At 41.9% G+C, this 14,745-nt stretch overlaps 1 protein-coding gene across 1 annotated transcript; it reads left to right on the top strand.

Moving 5' to 3' along the window:
* The first annotated feature begins 841 nt into the window (after nt 1–841).
* On the top strand, nt 842–14,037 carry mmp14b (matrix metallopeptidase 14b (membrane-inserted)). The gene is made up of 10 exons (XM_029524468.1): nt 842–1,445; nt 8,929–9,077; nt 9,186–9,308; nt 9,496–9,803; nt 10,313–10,474; nt 10,665–10,822; nt 10,910–11,048; nt 11,151–11,301; nt 12,216–12,331; nt 12,454–14,037. Exons 1-10 carry the CDS (start codon nt 1,347–1,349, stop codon nt 12,921–12,923), a joined length of 1,875 nt encoding a protein of 624 aa, XP_029380328.1. The 5' UTR covers nt 842–1,346; the 3' UTR covers nt 12,924–14,037.
* Nucleotides 14,038–14,745: the final 708 nt, after the last annotated feature.

The raw sequence follows: 14,745 nt of genomic DNA, 5'->3' as shown, positions 1-14,745 counted from the left end.
ACGATTTGGAAAGAAATGATTGCTCGCTCACACTTGTTTAAGGGAGTTCAATACACTTACAACAAAATATGTTGTAAGTGCTGGACTGGATTATTTGTGTACTAAGACAACATTTACAGATGCTTGTAAACTTTTGTATTTTGTCTGAGCTACCCATGAAACCTTAGAGAAGATGTTATTGACCCTTTCTCGCTGAACTAAGAGAACAAGATGACAGAACAGAGTCCAGATTTTTACCGTAATCGTGCACCTACAGCAGTTCAGCAACATGGCTGCAGTATGTAACTTTTGGGACATGAGATCTATAGCTGTCAGTACCGTGAACACACGACACTATGCAAATAGATATGTGCGTCTGATCTGCACTGTAGTCTTTAGTAGTGATCTGAACACGACTCGCCGCTTCTTTCTAAAGCTGGAGAGTAAAGTAAAAAAGCAGAGAGCAGCAGACAAAATACAAAGCCAGTTTAAGGCATGGCAGCAAGAGTTCATTTCATTTATTATTTAAATACCTGCAATGCAAACGTTAGAGGGCGCAGTTTCCCTCTCCCCTTAACCCGAACTCCACTGATAGATTAACAAAAATGACCACATGGTAAAATTCCTATAGAAACTTCAAATGTATATTCATGATCATTTTTGCTGCATGATCAGTGTCACAATTGATCACGCAGTGCAGTGTGTGTACCCTCCCCGTAAATACAGCTTCATGCATAAAGCATGGCTGCCTGAGGCCGTGGGGCAGCCGCTCCGAGCCCTGTGCCAAGGTCACCAAGTTGATTCCAGCCCTCCATGTCAGGGGGCGGGCTGATCCAGGAGGGGGAGCTTTACAACCCTCTACTTTCCAGCTAAATGTCTCCGAGGGGTATCAAACTACCACGTCTGCAGCAGTGAGAGAGGGGATCACAATAAGCCGATAGGACAGACGGGACAGCGAGGAGTGAAGACTGCTTCAAGAGAACAAAGCCGGCTGCAACATCTGGAGCAAAGCGCGAGCCGCATCTGGACCTAAAACAGCCAGAGTCCGACTTCCTGCCTCCAGTAACCAAATCAGCTGGCTCAAATTCACCGAAAGGCGAGAACAATGTCCAGCCTTGACAAGTATCTGCCGTGGTTTCAGTAAAGTCAAACATCAACCAGCAGACACCCACTGCCGTCCATCTCAAGGAAACTTTTTTTTTTTTTTTTTCGCGCTTTGCGCCTGGACTTTTGTCTATAGGAGAGGTTTTCACAGACAGCCTGATGTTTTGACAAATAAGGAGGAGGGAGATCGAAGAAGTGTTCCAGGAGCTGTGATCGTTTTTTGATCATTTATTATTATTATTTTTCCTTTGGAGAGCGAAGTGATGGCGCTGGAGCTGAAGTCCCTCGTCCTCCTGCTGCTGCTGGCGGTGGGATGGGAGCTGAGCGCACAGGGAGCCACTGAGCGACAGGTCAACCCAGAGGTGAGGAAAAACCACCACACAGGAGGCAACAACACAAAGATCACAAGAAGCTAAGACTGATAAATCAATCCAGACCTCAAGCTGAAAAGCCAGCTAGGTGATTACATCTAGTTAAATCAAGGCAGACCTGAACAATACAGCAACATAAACGACCCTGTAATAAAGATATAGGAGTTAGTTTGTGAGACATGATAAAGCTGGGATCATTTATTTACATCCATGTTAGACTGGACGAACTTTGCAATCAATTAATGCAATTATTATTATTTGCTTCGTGATCAAGCTCATAATGAAGTACCTTTGTTCCATGCCCAGGCAACCTTTATCCTGACTAGATTTCTACAAACCCAATTCCAGTTCCAATTCCAAGAAGTTGGGAAACTATCATGAGTGTAAATAAAAACAGAATGCAATGATTAGCAAATCATACACACACAAACATATTTTTCTCAATAAAACATATGCAAACAAATTAAATGTTTAAACTGACTAATTTTACGATTTCATTACAAATACTAACTCATTTTGACTTTGATGGCAGGTCTGAAAAAGGTTGGGACTGGGCCATGTTTAACTAGAGACCAGATGCTGGACTCTGCTGGACTGTCCCATGATTACGTGACAGGATTCTAGTTGCTCAACAGTCCTGGGTCTTGGTCATATTTTTGGTTTCGTGATGAGTCAAGGGTTTTGACTGCAGGCAGGCCAGTTCAGCACCTGTGCTCTTTGATTACAGTCATACTGTAGATACAGTATATAGATGAACACTGTGTTATTGTAAATGTACAAGGCCTTCCTGGAAACAGACACATCTGGATGGGAGCATATGTTGCTTTAAGCTGTTCTTACCTTTACGCATAGATGGAACCTTTCCAGATGTCAGCCGCCGATGCCATAGGCATAGATGCAGGCTTTTGAACCGAGCGCTAGTAACACGGTGGATGTCCCATGTCCATTTTACTCTAGAGGACACAGCGTCTATGGTTTTCAAAAAGAATTCCACATTTTGATCACGCTGACGACATAACAGTGTTCCACTGCAGCTCAGTCCATTTTAAAAGAGCTTTGGCCCAGGGAAAACAGCAGTGTTTCTGGATCATGCTTACGTAAGACGACTTCTTCGCATGATAAAACGTGAAGCTGCATTTGTGGACGGCACGACGGGATGCGTTCACACACAATGACTTATGGAAGTGTTGACAATGAGGAACATCATTCTGAAATTGTTCCGGTTTTGGAGAGACACTTTTTTGCTCTTTGTTGCCCTCATCCCAACTTTTTGAGACGAATAGCTGCTCAGTTTAAACATTGGATATGTCATCTATATGCTGTTGTGAAAAATATATTGGTTTATGTGATTTACTCGATTGCAATCTATTTTTTTATTTACATTTTATACAGCGCCCCAGCTTTTTGGAATTTGTGGTGTGTTGTCACAGGAACATCGGAAGGGATTTGACCCTGGGTTAGAGGAAGTGGCCCATAATGATGATAGTGCTCATGAAAACACTGAAAAATGCTGATAGGGCAGTAGCAGGGGAGCGAGAGAAAAAGAAAATGAAGAGAAATGCATGAGCTTGTATTGTGGTCAGGGCAGAGACAGAGGCAATTTTTGTGGTACTCGGGGGTGGGGTGGGGGTCGGGGGGAGGTTGAGAGTTGAGGGCACAGATATATTCAGAGGGATGGGTAGATGTAATTGTCGACATCTGTCCTGAGTTATGGCTCAGCAGATTCGGGTGAGGTGGATTTTACAATCTGAGAAGTTCTATAGCATCTCAGCCACGGGCAGCTGTGGAAGAAAACTCACCACAGTTTGAACTGCAGTTCTCTACATTAAAGACTGTCAATGATCCACAGAGAAGAAGCACCAGGACTAGTGTTAAAGATCACTTAACATTTCAAGATTGTTTTGCTCTGGTCTGTTCTTATCTTACTTTCATGTTCGACTTGAATTTTCTTTTGGACCTTTTTGGTCCGCAGCATCAGCAAATCCTCCAGTCCCACGGCCAGCACAGTGTTAGGAGGTTCTGTGTTAATGGTGCAGGAGGTAACTTTGCTATGATCCCCCCCGCACACCTACTCCTGGAGCATCATTAGTAAATGCTCTGGCTGTGCATGTACAGGCAAGAAACTTCATTTATGTGTGTGTCTGTGTCTGTCGGAGCTTGGAGGCCTAACTGATTTTGTTAGATTGCACGGTGGCGCCAAATGTCTCCATAATCATGACTATGGAATGATATTTCCAGCTGTGCCAGTGGAAGAAAGCTGAGCTAACTCCACTGACCTACATTAGTGTGTCAACTTAAAGTCCCGATCTGCAAAATGTAAACACAAAAGTCATCTCATCACCACGATTCAAAACACATGACTGGAACCTCCCATTGTATTTATATCACACTAAACAAACTAAGACTACATGACAATCATAGAATCCCCACATTTTGAGATGCTGGTAAAAATGTGCATACATCAGTAATACTCTTCCTTTATTTATATATATATATATATATATATATATATATATATATATATATATATATATATATGTGAAATTACATACTGGATCTCAGAGGCATTTCATTATATAGATTGTGGCTGCTGGTAATAGTCACTTACCAAAACGTATCTTTTTGAGCAGAGAATCACTTAAACATAATTCGTATTAGAACAACAAATAAAATGGCTTGATCTAAAGCCCTGAATCCTTTTTGTTGCTCCTCCACCACAAGTTCAAAGCTACACCATTTCTAGGCTTTACTGGAGAACAATTTAGACAGCTGTAGCTGTTTAAACAAAGGCTAACCTATATATATGTATGAAGCAGAAGAATAAAGAAGTTGGCTGCTCCTGTGCATAACAGCTAAAAACCACAAATTGAATGTAGAAACTGAAGCACGCAGGCGAGCAAGGAGTTACTTGTGATGTAAATGGTTTGAGTCACATAAAAAAGACAGTCTTGCTACACAACTGCATCAACATTCAACTACAAGGACCCAACAAATGTGCATGAAGATGTCTGACAACATTGGAGAAGACTATAGGCTGTAAGAAAAACTGAAAACTGAATTGGAAAGTTTCAGTAGAGGTAGAAAAAGGAGCCATATAGAGAGATTATGTTAAATGAATGTTATTGAGACATTTCACCTCCTCTGTTTTACGATGACTTCGTCTTTATTTTGTCCATTCTGACAGCAGAGGTTTGTGGTCTAATATGTTGCCTCCTAAAAGTGGCCAGGAACAGTGCACATCTCCACCACTGAGGAGGATTTTTGTGCTCCTGTTAAATCTACATTTGATTAGGTGGGAGGTTGTTTGGCGGTCAATGGGTCTGAGATGGTGAGAAAAACAGTTGGTTGCTGTGGGAATGCAGAGGTCCCTTCCTGTCTACTGTGGCAGAGACTGGATCCGGTGTTTTTTGTGGGACTGCCATAACACCTCAATGTGTCAGCAGCCACCTGGCAATAACATGCGCACACATCCTTTCTCGTGTGGCCACAGATTTTTTATGATAGCCAGAGAGGAATTGCTACAAGCTGAGATCATTCACTACAAAGAAAGATAGATGGACATGAATTGAGATTAGGAAGGCGAGACAGGGGGGACAGTGAAAAGGCTGTTGATGCTGAGAAAGGAAGGCATTGTGGCAACAGGAATGATGCCATCTGAGAAAAGACCAGGCGGAAATTGAAGGAATTACCAGTTGAATAGGGCAGAGTGTGAATCATAGCTGTCATGCACACATCCTGTGTAACTATGTCTATTCTGCTCTTTGCAAAAGTAAGATCAATTTCATTGGTTAAACTCGTGACTTAGCAGTTTTGTCCCATCTTGTTGTTTGACGAGTCCTTTGGGAGAAGGAGGTAGGAAAGAAACCAAGGAAGGAAGGGTGCGCAGTCTTTAAACAAAGCCACATCCTGATGGTCATCAGTGGGTGGCCTGAGGGCAGCCTCCATGAGGACAGACAGGAGGTGTTACAGGAAATATGGCAGTATAGAGTCATTACCTCACCCCTGTCATAAAGAAAGACAGAAATGAGCTAAATTTCAGGAAGCCTTTTCTTTTTCTCCAAAGACAAAATCGTGTCATCGTGATTTGCTAAGAAATGACTTATTACTCAAATGATGCTGGCAGAGATGTGTGTTTTTCCACTCTTGTGTCACCAGGTCTTATTGTTGGCCACAGAGGGCCTGTTTTAATAGACAGCAGCTGGGGATTACATGAACACACACACTCTGGATAAGGTTTCTAAGTTGAGTTGAGGAGCCAGGGGGACCCTTCCGAAAGGAACAGCATTTGATTCCTCTCTACCGACACACACGCGCACACACACACACACACACACACACACACACACACACAAAAAGTCCTTGACACACAACCACACAAAATCACATGCTAACAGCCAATAACTGGCTGTTACAAGTGAACGGGAGCTATAATTTCATATGTTTATGAATCATCTGAGATTATAATGCAGCTTTCTGGACTGAGTGAATAGATGCGTAATGAGGAGCTTTGCATGTGTGTGTTGTATACCCAGCATGCATCAGTTTGACTCCCATCACTGTTGACCAAAGTTTCTTTCCATTGGCCCTCGCCAAACGGAACAACTGACTTTCTTTTCTGAAATGCAATCCCTCCTTCTCCTTTTCTCATCCTATGTGAAATGAGCACTCTGCCCACTGACATCCATGGCAACTGCCGTTTGATCCTTGTAGCTCTTCCACTAAACAATAAACTCACACCGCAAGCAGCGCCCTTGACCCTTGAATCTTAGTTTTGACTCACTGAAAGTCCCTTCACTCTGAGTCTGTGCACCGTCCAAAAGCAAAGACAAAATGGGCTTTCAGGCTAAAAGGCTTCCAAACAGCAGGTTTTTCTGTGATTCCCAAGCAGTGGTACCACCTTGCTACAAAGGACATGTTACACGGGCAGCTGTCAGAAGATATCTGATAAGATCATTGCTCATTTATTTAAAAATAAATAAATAAATATAAATATGACTAAGTAACTTGAAAAAAATATATATATCATCATGGCAACATGCTTTTCAGCGTGCTGGGAAAACAGTCAGCAGGGAAACAGAGTGATGGATAAGCATTTGATATTATGCTGTATGTAAAGGATAAACGTTTGAATAATGGCTTAAACATACAAAGTAATGGCCCTGACAGGGTTGTGAGGGTACAACTGACAAACCAATGGTCTACATTAAAAGCTTGTAGTAGCTCGGCCTGTCTTTTCTCATTCCACTGTAAATAGTGACCATTTCCTCTTCCTGCTGCTGCTGCTGCTTTAGTCACTCAGCCCATTAGTGTGGTCAAAAATAGTCATGTGTGACGGTGAATAAGACTTTGTCAAGTCACCTGAGGGACTCCTGAAGGAGATGTGGAGGTCCTCCAGCTAAAACAGGCGTTTGATGTTACTTAACAACAGCCTTTTGACTGAGCTGGGGGCAAAGCAGGGATTTTGTGCATTAGAGAAGTAAATGTGTGAAAGGGAAAAAAGTAAAGTTTCAGTGAAATCAGGCCTTTAACACCACTTTTCTTATTTTCACAGTAAACACATCAAGTTCTACTGAAATTTTAACTTAGGGAAAGAGAAACGGACATTAATAATTATTAGTCGGCTCACAAACTCCAGTCACCTCATTATGACTCTTAATTACAACGTGTAGATGTAACTTACCTCCAAGTTTCCCTCCACGAACGCCTCTGTGGATGTGCTCTAACAGTGAGTCTTTATGTGTCCACTGGAGCTGTGCGAGTGAGTCAGAACCAGAAAGGGCTCATTCAGGGATGAAGTCTAAACACTGAGACCTCAATGTCTCCTAAAGACAGAGTGGGAGAGATTAGACCTTCGGGGGTCATTCACAACTGTCCAAGTTTAAGGACAAGGCGAATAATCATCAGGACTTTACATGCAACTATAATGTTGCATGTAAAGTCCTGCACACATTTAGAGGCTCTATGGGTGCATTATATTGACATTTGCATTCGGCTGATAATTTTCAGTGGAAAAAGGCAGTACATGTGTTTATATACTTACATTTAAAAAACTATTAGCAACAGATAGACAGCAATAATCGAGTGGCTCTGGGTGTGGCTGTTCATAAGTATTTACCCTCAAGTCTCTGGGTTTTCCATAAGAGAGGGATGAGGGAGAAGGGGAGGAGTGACAAGGCGAAGACAGAGACATTGACATGGGGGGAAGAATTTGTCTTTGAGGTTTGGATGCAACTACGATGAAATTCCCAGTTAAATTACTGACCGACGCCGCTGCTTGACTGGAGATGTTGGCAAAGGTTGCCCAAGGCCTGAGTCTCACCCTGGGACACTCCCTATCTTCAACTCTTCTCTTGCAATCTGCTTCATAGCACATGCAGCTATTCATAACCATATCATCGAAAGACTAATTGTAATAGACCACATCAATTCCAACTATGGAAGGGAAAACATCAATCCCCAAAAAAGTTACTCATTTTTGACCTGTAATCTTCATCAGACTGGTTCACACCACTGCCAAACAATAAAACACATCCTAAAAGTGCATTACAAGCTCACAAAGTGACTTTGCACAGCAAAATATCAAAGTGGTCTTGGTTTTCACTGGCCTCACAACAGACTCAGTACTAGGTTTCAGCTCAAGTTTGAGAGGCAAAGGGTTTAAGGAGAAGTTGTGTGGGAGAGGTGCGGTGCGAAGCTGCTGGCACTATCCCAGTTGTCAAAACCAGCACCGCAGCGAAATGGGTTTCCAGGGGAAAGTAAGGTCAATCATGGCAGAGACTGAGGGATCTGGATCACCGAAGAACTCAGTGGTCAACATAATATGGGCTCCGAATGGTTTAAACAAATGCTTTCATCGTGTATAAACTCAATGACTCACAATCTACACTGAAGCATTAATAAGAAACTACAGAACAACTTCAGTAGACTCTGAAGGTAATCTTTAACTCTTTTAGGGGATGGGGGTGTGGGGGTACCTCCTCCTCCTCCAGTTTCTGGTTTTATTGAAACCTCAACTGCCTTTGTTTGAAGTTGTTTTAGGGGCTTAAATTTGGCAGTGATCCTACATGTTGACCTGAGTTTCAATTGACTACGGTCCTTGCTTGAGAGCAGAATGTTGATGGTTGAATAGCTTTTGTGTTTAGTCATTACATGGAGAAATGCCAGGTGCTTGAAATTGATGTTGTTCCTCCTGGCTACAAGAAACCAAAACACAGAAAGACATTTTAAGAGCTTATTTTTGCTGTATTGGGAAATGTGTTTTCGCTGCAAGCACATAAAAACATTCTGATCTTAGAGTCACAGCATTTGATGATCAAAATCATAGCAAGTAGTTTACTAAACAAAAAATCATTTGACGTTAGAAGTGTTGTTGTGGCTGTATCAAACTTTAAACTCCCTTTTCAACAAAATCTGGAGTTTCCTGTTGTTTCATTTGCCAACGCTTCTCCTTTTTTTTTTTTGCTTTTCCCTGCAGTCATGGCTTCAGCAGTATGGTTACCTGCCCCCGGGGGACCTGAGGACTCACGCCCTCCGCTCCCCTCACTCTATCTCCTCAGCCATCGCTGCCATGCAGAGGTTCTACGGCCTCAACATCACTGGCACCATTGATGAAAAGACAGTCGCGTGAGAACAATCAAATAGTCAGAGTCAGCGTGGACCGCGACTCAAACTTACCAAAAACTGCCATTTTTTTCCCTTGTTTTGAGCAGAGTTACGTTTTGTGTCCTGCAGGGCCATGAGGCGGGCACGCTGTGGAGTGCCAGATAAGTTTGGTGCTGAGCTAAAGAGCAATCTGAGGAGGAAGCGATATGCCATCCAGGGCCTGAAATGGGAGAAGAGAGATATCACTTTCTCGTATGCCAACAATGTTACTTCATGTGACGCATATTCAGAGACTTTTTTATTCTTAGTTTACTTAATTTTATCTTGGCAATGTGTGCTAAAGTGAGAAAATCCTGCTACTGAACAACTGGAAAGATTTTCCAAGAATGATCGAATAACTCCTTTTCGTAACCTTCCCTTTTTCTCAAACGTTCTTCAGTATACAGAACTACACCCCAAAAGTGGGTGAGTATGAGACCCATGAGGCCATCAGGAAGGCCTTCAAGGTTTGGGAGAGTGTCACCCCTCTCCGTTTCCGGGAAATCCCCTACCATTACATAAGGGACAAGGTAGAAGAGTTTGCCGACATCATGCTCTTCTTTGCGGAGGGTTTCCATGGTGATGCCAGCCCTTTCGATGGTGAGGGAGGCTTCCTGGCACACGCTTATTTCCCTGGTAATGGCATCGGTGGAGACACCCACTTTGATTCTGCTGAACCATGGACAACTGGAAACCAGGATTTGTTGGGTAAGGATATGTTGAAACGGACATACTGATAAATAGGAATTTGTTTTTCTCCTGTGATTGCTGAGGAAGCTTAAATGTTGAAGTTACTTTGTATTTTGGGTGTCAGAAGTGTTTTGCTTGTCATGGCAAAACACTGTCAGCAACAAGTCCAGGCTAATGTCAGAACATTTGAGGGAGTGAATACCTGGTGAGAGGGGGTTTGATGATTCTGCAAAAATGGAGATGCATTTATTTCTAGATTGTTTAAACACACAGCTTTGCACTGTCAGCTGTTTGTTGATGACAACAAAAAACAACTGCCCTGATCTATGAGTAATTGCATGCTTCTGAGTCACTTTAAAATGAGGACCAGTAGCATTTACTCCTCTTTCTGTATAATTCATTGTCTAATGAGTCTCATGATGAGACAAACCCACTTCGATTTCAAGTCTTCTTTTTTATTCTCATTTAGCAAAAATAATAATAATAATTATGATGTCATTGTGATTGTGGCTCCTTTTTTCCCCCAGGTAATGATATATTCCTTGTTGCGGTGCATGAACTTGGCCATGCTCTGGGTCTGGAGCACTCCAATGACCCTTCAGCAATAATGGCTCCTTTCTACCAGTGGATGGACACAGAAAACTTCCAGCTTCCCGATGATGACCGCAGAGGCATACAGCAACTTTATGGTTCGTTCATTTATCGACAAATACCATTGTCTGACACATGGTTAGAATAGATGCTGTGTACTTTCTGGATGCAGGATAGGTAGTATATAAGATTTTCCAAATTCTGAATTTCCATTGGAATGTGCCTGTGTTAAAAACTAGAGTCAAAGTTGGGCTTAAAAAAAGAAATTACCTGTCCTTATTCACACAGGATCCGGATCGGGTCCTCAGCCCCCTCCTGCAACTCCCCGTTCACCTTACAATCCAGATCCCACGTATTCACCAGACAAGCCTCGCTTTGGCCCCAACATCTGTGATGGACATTTTGACACCATAGCCATCCTTAGAGGAGAAATGTTTGTGTTCAAGGTAAACCAACACCATATAGCAGAGGTTCTGATGAAACTTTTTGGCTATTGAACAGTTTTGAAAATTGTCTTTGTTGTCCTCTTTAAGGATAAATGGTTCTGGCGAGTACGTAACAACCACGTGCTAGATGGGTACCCCATGCCAATTGGTCACTTCTGGAGGGGGCTCCCCACCCACATTAATTCAGCATTTGAAAGGGAAGATGGGAAATTTGCTTTCTTTAAAGGTAAGTCTGATTTTATAATACTAATGAAACATTTACACTTTTGCAGATTCCTCACGTTTCTCCATTTGTGTGTGTTTGTTCTGTGCCTGTCTGTCTGACCAGAGAACAGGTACTGGGTGTTCAGTGAATCTATTCTGGATTCTGGTTACCCGAAGAATCTGAGGGAAATGGGCACCGGACTTCCCAAAGATCGAATAGATGCTGCTCTCTACTACACACCGACTGGACAAACATATTTCTTCAGAGCTAACAAGTTAGTAATCTGTGTTGTGCGTGTGTGATACACTATGATGTAACTGCTGATGTTTGTAAAAGAGTGACTCCAAGGAACATCCATTTGCGTCACCCTTACTGAAAGTTACTGTATATTTGAATGCTGGCCATATAAGGTTCAAACACACGAACTTACATTTCCAATGAAATACTAAACCTGCCTCTCATCTAAACATGAAAACAAACCTTGAGGGAACTTTAAAGTTTTCTTTGCCTCCCTATATTTAAGCCATAGTCATTGTTATAAAAAAAAAAAAAAAAAAAGGTGGGCTGTATGCAGCAGTCAGTAATTATCTTAGTGCAAACAGTCACCTATACAAACAAAGTACTTGAGGGTACTTCATCTTTTCAGAGTTATTGGAAAAGTCCTGCCTCTTGTGAAACAAACTCTTGGCTAAGTTCAGCAAGACCACACACAGCTTTGGGGGTGAAGAGCTAGTCAAGTCTCATTTGAGAAATCAGATCTAAGTTTAATTGAAATAAGTCTCAAGTCAAGTCTTAAGTCTATAAGGGTATATCAATGTAGCCCAACATTTCTGTCAGAAGAAGCATGAAGTCAAGCCAAAAACTCAAAATCAGAGTCATGTCCATCAGACATCCCAAGATAGTCAAAGTCAGGTCTTATTCAGTCAAAAACACATCTCAAGTCCTGTAGGGATTCTGGAACAGGACCCAGGTTAATTAAGACAAATCCTTAACAAAAAGTTAAGTTTCAAGTTTCAATTCCGGTTTTGAGCTTGAGTTTTTAAAAATAAGTTAAATCAAGTCACTGTTGTCCTTTTAGAGTCTCATGTCTGTCAAGTCTTTATAACCAAAGTGCATGTTTTTTTCTGGATGTGACCATTAATTGATCACAGCTATTACTCTTTCATTTCCCCTCTCATTTAATATCAGGTATTACCGCTTCAACGAGGACTCGCGATCTGTTGACGCTGGCTATCCGAAATCTGTTAGTGTGTGGCAAGGAGTTCCTGACAACATCAAGGCAGCCTTTATGAGCAAAGATCAAGGTGAAAGTTCTGTGTGGAACATCACCTAGATCATTTTTTTCACTTCTTATTTTGAACTGTTACTTGGAGGAGTGTTTCTTTCAGCTCAGGTTTGTTTCTTGTGCCTTTCTTCCACTACTCAGCATACACCTACTTCTACAAAGCCAACAAGTACTGGAAGTTCAACAACCAGATGATGCGTGTGGAGCCAGGATATCCCAAATCGGCACTTCGTGACTGGATGGGCTGTCCAAATGAAGACCCCAAGACAGATGGAGGCAGAGGTGGAGGTGGACACGACAAGGATAAGGACAAGGAGAAGGAGAAGGAGAAGGAGAAGGAGAAGGAGAAGGGACGGGAAGATAAGGACAGAACTACAGATAGGGAGAGAGATGAGGAGAAAGAAAGAGAGAAGACAGATACAGAGGTGATCATTATTGAAGTGGATGAGGAGGGTGCGGCAAGTGGTGGAGTTGGGGCGGCAGCAGTAGTGGTGCCGCTGTTCCTCTTAGTGTGTGTGATTGCGACACTGACAGCCTTGGTGTTTTTCCGTCGGTACGGTACCCCGCGCCGACTCCTCTACTGCCAACGGTCTTTACTGGACAAAGTGTAGGCAGGAGGAGGGAAGGGAGGAGGGAGGGAAAGTCAGGGAGATGAAGAGAAAAAAGTGGAAGGAAATGTTAAACGCAGATAACAGAGCAGAGAGTAGAGAGAGAGATGTGAAGAGAGGAGAACGAGCAGGAGGTGTGCCAGACTTGCATTTTTAAATACTTTTACCACTGCCAGATTCTTTGCTCTATCTCTCAACCATTCCTTCCTTCAATGTTTTACAGTTTCTTTTCTCTCCCTTTTCTCTCTGCCTCTCTCCTCAAAGTTTCTGACGCCAGCTCATTGCTGTTTGTTTTAGCCTTTTTCAATGTCTTATTTTTAGTTTTTGTCAGTGGTCAGTGTTTCTGTCCTTGTGAATTTCCGCTTTCAACCTGCAACATCAAGACGCCAATTCTAGCATGTTCCTTTGCATACGCAAACAGTGTGATTTGTTCGCCCCCCCCCCCGTTAACTTGCACGCAATCCCATAAACACAGATATTTGGAAACCACAGTGACATAGTCATAGTCATTGTGTTTCTTAATCTTCCAGTAAAGAGCCAGTATGGACCATAAAAGGGAAACAAAACATGAGACCATGATACACACTTCTATCCGAGTAAAACAATAAATGCAGCCGTGTCTTTTCCTTTTTTATATCAATGTCTAGTGTCGATTATTATAATAAATGATGTTGTCATTATTATTATGACTATTACTATTATTGTTGTTGTCTTCTGTGTAAAGAATGTGTTTTGTACATTGTCATTAAAAAGTCCTGCTGGACAGTGACATACAGTTTTGAAAGTGGCCTTAATTTTATATATGTGGGGAAAGTGAATGGGGAAGGGGGTTATGTATTCTTGAAACTTGATTGTTTTTTTTACTTTGACTCCATCTCAAATGAAAATAAATTGACAATCTGAAAATGACTCGTTTTTGTCATTGTACTTGTTTACAGTTTGCAAATCATGGTGCTACATTACTAGTCAGGGGTTATAAGCAGTTTAACAACAATGATAATGATACTAGTGATGATGATAATAATGATAATGATCTAGTTTTATTATTGAGATTGTGTGTGTGTCGTTACTCTTTTATTTTAAGCTTTTCTTACAAAATAAAGTAATTTCAAAAGGCTTTCTGTGCTTTGATTTTCACTTTGTAAACCATTCACTTCATCTTTCTCTTTCTTCCATCTTCCTCTTGAAGGTCCCATCTTGTAGAAGGTAGAAATGCAGTCTGTTTTTGACTATAAACTGTCCAAAATATACTGTGAATGTATCAAGAATGTCAAACTGTGCCTAAGAGACGTCGCTCTGTACTGAGCTAGGCTTTTGCCTGCTACAATAATAACAGCATGTCTGCTAATAAAAAAAATCAGAAAAGTATAAAATAAGGGACCTTCAACAGCTCATGCCAGTGGCTTATTACTAACTACTGCCAAATAATTCAACTCTTACCTAGACTTTTCTCTTTTACCACTCATATTGATCACATAACTCCCGCAGCAGGTCTTCCTCAGTCTTCCTGGACCTCCAGGTTTCTTGCTCCCCAACCGCACCACTCTTTGTTACTGGGGCTCGGAAACTGGCAGACCAGAAACTGGGTCGGAAAACACGGACTGGATCCAAAGCTTAAGTAGAAACAGGGATGAAGACGATGTGTAAAGTCATTGCTGCACAGCAGGAAAACATATGTCAACTATAGAGTGTAGGAGAAAGAGTGTGTGCGTTCTTATATTTCCATACCTATGGGGACCAAGGATCCTTCTGCACAGAGTGGGATGATGAAGTCTTAACATCTTTAACTCAAGGGTGAAAGTTTTGGATTTTGGATTTAGATAAA

Source organism: Echeneis naucrates, chromosome 17 (genome assembly GCF_900963305.1).
Source record: "Echeneis naucrates chromosome 17, fEcheNa1.1, whole genome shotgun sequence".
NCBI lineage: Eukaryota > Metazoa > Chordata > Actinopteri > Carangiformes > Echeneidae > Echeneis > Echeneis naucrates.
This window is presented reverse-complemented; position numbering and strand designations above follow the sequence as displayed.

Bases quoted from the DNA above. Each gene is read 5' to 3' on its own strand.
- mmp14b (XM_029524468.1), top strand. From the start codon at position 1,347: ATGGCGCTGGAGCTGAAGTCCCTCGTCCTCCTGCTGCTGCTGGCGGTG. The intron at 9,804-10,312 runs GTAAGGATATGT...TTTTTCCCCCAG, and splicing joins TGGAAACCAGGATTTGTTGG to GTAATGATATATTCCTTGTT. The intron at 10,823-10,909 runs GTAAACCAACAC...GTCCTCTTTAAG, and splicing joins GAGAAATGTTTGTGTTCAAG to GATAAATGGTTCTGGCGAGT.